This window comes from Capsicum annuum, chromosome 9, assembly GCF_002878395.1.
Source record: "Capsicum annuum cultivar UCD-10X-F1 chromosome 9, UCD10Xv1.1, whole genome shotgun sequence".
Classification (NCBI taxonomy): domain Eukaryota; kingdom Viridiplantae; phylum Streptophyta; class Magnoliopsida; order Solanales; family Solanaceae; genus Capsicum; species Capsicum annuum.
Window position 1 is genome coordinate 48572815 of NC_061119.1, and position 9756 is coordinate 48582570.

The following is a 9756-nucleotide window of genomic DNA, read 5'->3' on the forward strand; positions in this document are numbered from 1 at the left end:
CCACAAGCTAACCCATGAGCTGGTCCCTACTGTGAGCACTAAATAATAACATCATAAATGTAGAAAAATACTGACATTGCCATAAGGTTTTAATAACTAAATTCAATACTGGAATATAAATCTATAGAAAATAACTATCCACATCTAAGAACTGAGAAACTGACATGTCAACTGGAAATTTTAATACTGAGTAACTGACTCAAATGTCTGAAAAGCCTTTAAGACTAACTGACTGAGAGTTGATGGGACAAGCCTCCAACTAACTTTACTAACTACTGAGATAAAGACATGAAGTAATATAATATGTCCTTAGATGATGAGGACTCACCACTACTACTGTACTACTGATAATCTAAGGGACTAAGTGCGGTTCAAGAACTGAGCGTCAGCACCTATGATATGATACATCATAGGGCAAAAGAAAGGTATGCAATCAGTACTTTGAATATACTGGTATGCTAAATGAGATAGGTTGATATGCAAGGTTTCATGAATAGGAGTAATAAACTATCTGATTATACATGTAAAGCATGGAGTACTAAGTATAGGACATGAAATCTATAGATACTGGAGATATGTAAAGATATAAATACTGCATATGTATGAGAGTCTATAAATACTATAAATACATGAAAAGCTGTAGGTACTAAGGATGCATGACCAATCTTATAACATAGATTGAGTAAAATTTATAAACTGAAATACTAAAATAACTGGTATATGTATGCTTTGTTCAAACAACACTAAACTAAATAACTGACTGGAACTATAACTGAGACTAAAAATGAGACTATGGGAGGAATTATCTAACTGATATTTTCTAATCTAAGCTAATCGAAGTCCAACCTGTAACCCCAGTTGGAATAGTATTAATATCGTGCCACGGGTACTAACATTGGTTGTGTAGATCTACTAAACTGATATAATGTCCAAATGACTAAGGGTGTCAAGCCTTAAGTGATGGGTGACCCCTGTGAGATAGTCAAGCCTAATCTGACAAGTGACCTCTTATATCTTACGCTAGCTACAGAGTTCTGGAGTATGGGTACTACAACTAATAACTCTGCCTATCTGACGGAGAATCCACTATCCCTACACTCGCTCGGTGCTAATTCCTACTCCCAACTGAATGACACTAAAATACTAGACTATTCTGAGTTTAACTGGCTGTTATTTGACTATTCTGATAATGCTCATAGTATGTTTTGAAGACTATTTTGTAATGTACTGAGACTAGACTAGATAAACAGCTATGGTTTTTGGATATTCAATACCCTCAGGACTCAAAAGCAATAATAGTAAAAAGACACTAAAGCTTGAAGGACATAGCATAAAGCCTTTTATTAAATTAACCACTCTTGTAGACATTTTAGCAAACACTTATAGTTCATAGTTCATTCAAATATGGGAATATCATGGAACTTATAGTAATAGCATAAATTCAACATGAATAGTACTAAATCATGATTTAAATCAATGAATGATAACATTAAAACATAGAGAATTGAATAACAACAATAATTTCATTGAAACATGGTCCAAAATCATAGTTCATGGAAATTCATGGGTGAAATCATAATTTAAAATCATAAATCTTGAAAAGATGATAAATTTTGTAATTAAAGTGGGTATTTGTACTTCATGAGTGAAATGAACCCATGAATGAACATTTAACATACCTTAATAAATGAATTTCTTAAAGTTCTTGGTGAATTCTTGAGGATTGGCCTTGAATTGGAGAGCTAGGGTTTCTTACTCTTGAAAAGAGAATTTTTAATTTGGGGATAAATTGAATAATGAATAGTTAAATATTTTTAGGAATTAAAGCCCATATCTGGGTGGATTAAATTGATGGGAAAAGACTGTTTTAACCTTAGGCAAAACTTTTAATTTTCGTTGAAATTTTTTGAAATTGGCACCTGGTGTGACGCGGTGCTATCACGCCGTGTCACTAAAAATTGACATCTGGGAATTTTCATGTTGGAGCGACACGGTGAAATCGTGTTTCCACCTTATTTATGACCTGGAAGCCCACCGCGATGCGGTGGTATCATGTAGGGTCACTAGAAATTGACAATTCTGAACTGAGCCTATGGCGTGATGCGCCAATATCATGGAGGCCCTTTGGTTTTTGAAAATTGTCATTTATATTGGTTCCACGATGTGATGAAGGTTAAAATAATGGGATTTAACGACTGGAATTTAAAATCGCCATAACTTCTTACCCGGTTATCGAATTAGGAAAATTTTATATCGTTGGAATGGTAATTGAATTTTCTACGCACTGGCAGGCTCTAAACTAAAAATTAATGAGTGTTTCAAAAATTTTATATATAAATACTCATGTATTGGGACTTAAGTTATGTTATGGAAATACGGGGTATTTTAAAAATTAGCCAATGGGGAAACTCTTTCCACTTACCCTTTCCAATCTCAAGGCAATGTGGTCACTTACTCCAAGACAAAATAAACTGAGAGACAAAAGATTGAGAGGAGTAAGGGATTGTATGGTGGCAACCTAAGAGAGGAAAAAGGAGAGATTGTAAGAAGTGATGTAAATGGGTTGCCACCAACTAGAGCTAACATTATTTGTCCTTCTTTTAACAAGGACATGTGTGTAAGTACCAATATGGCAAGTAGAAGAGAACAAGTACTAAAAGAGAAGATTACCTTTGAAGACTTGATGAGGGAAATCTTAATTGAATCCAAAACTTATGGAGGACCTTTACACCAAGGTAAAGAAGAATTTGTTCAAGAACTTCAAGGTAAAATAGCTAACTCTTACACTCTTGTGCATAAAAATAATGATTGTGTGGCTAGTAGCATATTGAGTTTGATAAGTATCTTACCTATATATGAGTCTAATGATTCTTTACCTCTTGATGATAACGTGTATATTGTGGGTATGGATACACTAGTTGATCCTATTGATGACTAAATTGACTCTTCTTGCAAGATCAATTTGTGTCCACCTAGTGTTAAAGCCATTGTGTCGAATGATAGTACATTATCTTGTGGAAATTATGATCAACTTGTGTGTGAAACTAGTCCATTACTTGAGTATGTGTGTAATATGATTAGAAATATTCAAGTGAGTGATGAAATTAAGAATGTTGATCAAGAAAATGGGAGTAACCCTTTGAGCTTGTCTTTTAGTGAAGATGCTAATGCTTGCTTGGCTCATAGGGATGGTCATATGCTTGAAAAATCTTTGACACTTGATAATGGTCTTTTAGAGAATGGACTTGCATGTTCTACATCCTCTCCATGGATAGATGTTTCTCTCTTTAAGAACAATATCTTGTTTGAAGATGGTGAGCTCACTCCTAGTGAATTACCAAGTGGTGTGGATAGCATTGTAGATATAGCTCATCTTGAGGTCTATAATCCATATGAAAACCCACTATGGAGTGAAAATATTCCTCCTAAAGATGAAAATCTCTTCTTCGAATATGAGAGTACTCTTAAGGGAAAGGAATCTAAAGTCTTGGAAAGGAATAATCAATTAGGTTATGATAAATTTGATTTTATTGAATCTTTTAGAAACCCAATAAGTGATTGTTCCTTAGAAAATGATTGTGGATATAATCCTTCATATGATACCTCACCCTTGTTTGATATTTATAAGGATGAATTGCTTACTTCTTGTGAAGGCCTAAGTAATAATCCCTTTGATATTGGTGGTGGTATGTGTCCACTTGAGGATTCCTCCATTGAAAGAGAAAGTATCAATTGCTTAAAAATTGTTTTCTTTTTTACTTTGTGTGACCTTATTGTTGAGAATACTCATGGTGATGATTTTGAATCTAATGGTGAGTACATACATGAGGGCACCTTAGTTGAAGTTGAATTAAGTGATACCTTTCTCTACTCTCCCTTTGATTTTGATGATATTTATGCTAATAAGGAGAGTATATCTTTTAGTTTAGGTGAAGCTAGTAGGGAAAAAGAGTGTTGTCTAGACCTATGTCTATGGCCACTCTTTTTATTTGACCCTGGTGCTAAATTTGGATATGGTGATTATGGCACACCCAACTTATTGCTTGGTCCACATGACAAGCAAAGTTTGAATGAAGGTGTTGGTATCCGTCCCTATGATGAAAAGTTTTTGTTGGGGATTCACAATCCACTTGAGGAATCAATATTGTGTAGGGGAAAGAACTCCAACCAAGATGAAGGGTTTTTAAAGAAGAGGAGTAGTGAAAAGCTCCAAGAGAGTTCACCATTATATGTTTCCATTCTTGACCAAGGTTCCACTACTTGTAGGTCAAGAAAAGAGTCTTCTCTTGAAATTACTTTGGATGAATTCTATTTATGTAATACCCTTCTTCAATAATTGAGTGAAATTGATGACCACCTTCTCCAAGGTGGTATTATTCTTGAGAACTTGAGGGCAATTGTGTCATTGTTTCCTCTGGGTGTTGCTTATAAACTTGCATACTTGCTTGACACATTTTTGCTTAAATTGTGTGAATTCCAACTTATGGATGCCAAGTTGATTATTTGTTTATTGAAGATCCCATGGATGCTAAGGACTTCTTGTCACCTTCATAGGGTTGGACAATTTGAAGTATCTTGTTGGACTCTTGTGAGTATGCTTACCTTTATTAATAGAGATAAAAAAAACTATTAAGGGCATGACCCCATCAATGAATTTCTCTTCTTTGGGAAGTTATTTGAAATGAAAGAGTCATATGTACTTAAATGCTTTGATTCCATCCTTTTGTGCATTATGTGTTATGTCTTTTGAGCCAAATTGTCTTCTTATAGATAATAGCACCTTGGATGATACTTTTTTAATTGATCCCTTCCTATACTACCTCTTTTCTTATGATGATATCCATGCTATTCTTGGATTTGTTGTATGTAGAGGTAGGAAACTTATTGGTTGGTCCACTTGTTTGAATAATAATGCTATATGGGTGTTGTGGACTTGAAAACCAATTAAGGCACCACTCTTGATGTGGTCTCTTGAAGAGGTAAAGAAAAAACTATGTCTTATGGCTCCAAGGTAAAGGTAGTTTTACCCTTTGAACTATTTGATGCCATTATGGCCTTTGTGATTTCCTTATCTCTTGATGAAACCCATAGCCAACCCCTTTGTACATTCTTCGATAAATTTCTAATTTTCAAAGCAAAGGATCCTTGGTAATATCTTAAGTGTATGAAACCTTGGCATGATGCTATGATTATTTGTGCTAACCCTAACCCTCATGTCATGAGGAAGTTGTATTTGTTTGTCCTTCCTTTGTTTTGAAAGATTTGGATTCGAGGTCGAGTCCTTTTCAAGAAGGGGAGGATGATACAAGTCAAATTGCCCCCGGACCTTTGGATGAGATACATATGATGCTCGAGGTGCTTGATAACTCCTTAGTTCTTTTAAAAGATGCCACATGGAGGAAGATTACCATTAAGGAACATCAAACGACTTTGGCGAGGTCGAAGGAGGGCAAAACAGGGCTTAAAAGCCCCTTGAAAGGGTCATGAGCCCAAGGTGGTTTGAATCCGCTTTTGATCCGCCCTAGCATTTCAAGAGCGGGTCAAAACAGTCCCTAGTGGGCCTTTTCTTACATTTGGTTTACTTTTGGGCCCTAATTATGTAATATGTAGCCAAACTATAAATGTTTGATAGCTAGGCTTATTTCCTTAATTTTGAGATGATAAATTTTACATGATGTATTCATGAGACCCCATGGGAGTGTTTGAGTGCTTGGAAAAATATTTGTTGAACCTTGTTTAGAAACGTTGGTTGTAAGGGCGATCTAATCCCCTTTCCGGTCACCGTAAGAGTTAGGTGCCTATTGATAGTCATTAAAGGAGGTTTTAGGATTTGATATATCCTTCGATTGCCCTTTCGATATCAATTTTGTGTCTATCTTTCTATCCTTATTTTCTTATCTATCTATTTTTACTTTCCGCGTCTTCGATTTGAGTCCTCGTGGGTCGATTCGTATCATTTGTCCCGGCCTAGATAATTAGTTTTCATTAGAGGCTTTGTAGACAGAATTTGAGTATTGTATCATCATAATTTCATTGACATATTTTGGATTAAAAGTTTTAATTAAACATTATTATATCTTCCGCACTTTGTTTTAGTTGAAGTTATGCTCATTATGATGTGCTAAGGGGTCTCTCGGGCCTTCGTGGTTCGCGATACCCATCACGGCTAGGGCCTCAGCTCGAATCGTGACAATCATTTTTTAGGAATATAGGCTCTTTACCTGCTAAAATAAAAATCATGTTGAGAATGGACAAGGAAGGTTATCCCGACTTCCGAATCAAGGCTAAGAAAAATCATTTTGTGGTTAATGATGTTGGAACAAATCAAAATTTGTAAAGTGCTAACATTTTTGTGTAGCTTTCTCTCCAACACTTGCCATTCCAGTAAAAGTTCTAGGATAGTCCTCATCCTTCCTAATATTAGCCTTGGTAATCTTTTCTAAATAAAAATGACTTGCATCATTCTTCATTTGGCTCCGGAGGCTAAGGTGTACATCCTTCTCTATGTACATGTATATCAAGTCAATACATAGATAACATATCTTTTCTTTATTTAGTAGTCTTACCTTGTATTTGTATAGTATCTTATTCGTCAATTTTATATATGATTTTCTTTCTGTTCCAATTATTTTGTTTATCTTGTTATTTTATTATCATTATGTTCCTTGCTATCCTACCTTGATTACACCTCTTCTGAATCGAGGGTCTATATCGAAAATAGCAAAACAGTAAGAGATAGCTGGCTGCTCACTTTATTTGACAAATAATTTTATTCAAGCACAGAATTCAAGCTCTAGTTATTTATTTTTCTAATAGACATAGTTCGAACATGATTCAATTGAACTCTCATAATTTGTCCTAAATTTATTTTGCAGCAGCTGCAGCTGCAGCAGCTTGAAAGAGAGCTTTAAACGCAGCAAGCAGCCCATCTCTTGGAGGTAAATATTCCTTGTTTTCGCTGCAATATTCATCTCTCCAAGCACAAAAAATTGGAAATTTTTCTCTAGTTGCTAAAACAATTCCAGTTGCCTCTTCAAGAACTCCCAGATAAAGTGCCACACCAGTTGCAGCAATATCAGCAAATCCAAATTTGTCACCCACAAAGTACTTCTTGTCCTTGAGTTCATTATCAAGAACTTTCAACATCTCATAAGCTTGCTCTTTAGCTTTCTCTTGCTCCTCTCCTTGGACAAAAAAACTTTTCGTCAATGCGTCGCCCTACAAATTAAAACACTCAAAAGTTAATTTTACTCATTTCTGCAGAGAGGAATACACTTCTACTATAACAACCACTGGCGAATCCTGGGTTTCAACTTAGAGGATTCGAAAAATAAAAATATAGTACTTGAGATTTGAACCTCTAAACCACTGACCCGATCTTTAAACTTGAGTTTTGGAGATTCAAAATATTTATACATACATACATAAAAAAAATTATAAATCACCTTATATAGACAATGTAATTTTATATGGAGGGGATCTAGGTGAACACCCTTGTGCACTGCTAGATCCATCCCTGAATTAACAACAAGCTTCCCTAGATCAGCCCCTGATGACAACAAATTCAATCATAAGCTAGTTGGAATCCATTTATTTAAGCTCTTCTTAGATTCTCAGTCCAATATAATACCACAAAAACAAAAAGTACTGCAAGTTTACAATATTTTTCACCAGTATATTTGTAAAGAAAGGATTTTGGGCCTCACGCAATCCCAAAAGCGAGCCATAAAAGGAATGATTTCCCACCACCTATCTTTTTTAAACCAATGCAGGTCTTTTCAACACCTTATCTCATGCCCAAGATAGGACATTTGGTGCAAGGACAATTTAATTTATGGGACCTGTTATTGGTAACATTAATTGGAAGGAAACATGCTTCGATTCCAAGAGAAGAAATGAACTTTGAATCTAGTTTAACCACAACAACTAACTCGTGTGAAGAAGTTTTATCCAAATTCGTATGAGGAGAAAACCATTAGATTAAAAATTATTTAAAGTAAATGTACTAATATGACTAATATATATTTAAAAATAATTGGAATACATGGCTGTGAAAACAATATACCTTATCGTCAAAAAACTTAGCCCAAAAACGAGCTCTAGCTCGGTCATAAGGGTCTTTAGGCAAGATTGAAGGACCTTCAAATGTCTCATCAATGTATTCAACAATTATCATTGACTCACAAATAGGCTTGCCATTGTGAATTAGCACTGGGATTTTCTTGTGAATTGGATTGGATTCAAGAAGCAGAGGGCTCTTGTTTTGTAGATCTTGTTCTACAAGCTCATATTCAACACCCTTAAGCTTGAGTGCCCACTCAACTCTGTGACTATAAGGGCTATACCATACACCAAGCAACTTCACTCCTGCCATCTCACAACTTTGGTTATCCGTTTTTTGCTTCACTACGCCTAGGAAAATGTAGTGGTTTGGGACTTGTTTTATAGGGGGGAAATTGTGAAGTGTCGTGGTAAGCAAAAAAGCGCAAATTTTCTTCCTACAAGTTAATTTTCTACTCACTTACGTTCATTTATATTTACTGCTTGACACTCTCCTTAAGTGGCATATAATAAAATGATAAATTTATTATATCACTTGATAGAATGTATATGAATAATATTAGAATGTATATGAATAATATTGATTAGGATGTATTAATAATGTTGGAATTAGTACATTTAAAATTAGCCATGTTAACATTATCTTTTATTCATTGTTAGGTCAGGATTAGTAAAGCTACACATTTTTTAGCTTTGTGAACTTCTTGGGAAATTGTATCTTTAATCAAGATGCACATATTTATAACTTCAGTATTGCTAATATCATGATCTATGTATTAATTAATTATACATAAGATAATATCAAATAAGATGTATAACTAATAGTTAGATTAACTATACATAGATTGAAAAAGTATATCAAATAATAGATTAGTAATATCAAAAAGTCATGCATTATTTTTTTTTTTAATACCTTCTATTAAAAATTGAAAAATAAATAGTACTTAAAAATAAAATTAAATAGCTATAAAATGGTAAACTATCCCTCGAATTTTCAAAATAAACAAGTAAAAAAAATCTTTTAGTATAATGGACAAGTAAATAGACGAATGAAGTAATCTTGTACTCCCTCTATTCAATTTATGTTGCATCCTTTCCTTTTTAGTTCATTCCTTCAAAAAAAAAAATATACCTTTTAATTAATAGAAATAATTTAATTTTAAAATTATTTTTTTTCTTAATTTTTATATCAAATTAAAAATACCATAAATTGAGACCGAAGAAATAAAAGGCATGTGAATAAGACAAGTCTTTATCTCAACATAATTGGTTGTTGTTGAAGCCTGAAATTTTTTGTCAGTAATTGGAACCCTCGTTTAAACCGTGACATAAATAAGTGGTGGTCGTTGAAACCTGAAATTTCCTATCCGTACCACAAATATCATAAATTTTTGTAGTGATTAATTAATTTAAGCTACTTCACACTGAAATTTCAAAAATTCGTATTTGATTGCTTCCAGCATCCCATTTTATGTGATCATTTTTCATTCTACACAATACGTACGAAGTAATAATTTTATTAGTTTACCCTTATTTACATTGATAGATGTCAAAATCAATAATGAAAAATATTCTCATATTAATTTGTTTAAGCTACCAAACAAAATATTAAAACGCAAGGTAAAATGAGAAAATTTAATTAGTTTTGTCTTGATTTAGTAAGTGGACAAATAATTTGGGACATATATTCATAGT

The 9756-nt window shown here is 33.8% G+C and overlaps 1 protein-coding gene across 2 annotated transcripts; it reads right to left on the reverse strand.

The window, feature by feature from the left end:
• Nucleotides 1-6751: 6751 nt before the first annotated feature.
• LOC107842862 (probable glutathione S-transferase) lies at nt 6752-8502 on the reverse strand. 2 transcript variants are annotated; one of them, XM_047396779.1, is made up of 3 exons: nt 7660-7677; nt 7446-7549; nt 6752-7218 (listed from the first exon to the last, which is right to left on the reverse strand). In XM_047396779.1, exons 2-3 carry the CDS (start codon nt 7512-7514, stop codon nt 6865-6867), a joined length of 423 nt encoding a protein of 140 aa, XP_047252735.1. In that variant the 5' UTR covers nt 7515-7549; nt 7660-7677; the 3' UTR covers nt 6752-6864. The 2 variants fall into 2 exon arrangements, with proteins under 2 accessions (XP_047252735.1, XP_016542386.2); XM_016686900.2 differs by lacking the exons at nt 7446-7549; nt 7660-7677 and adding an exon at nt 8066-8502.
• Between the last annotated feature and the right edge of the window lie 1254 nt (nt 8503-9756).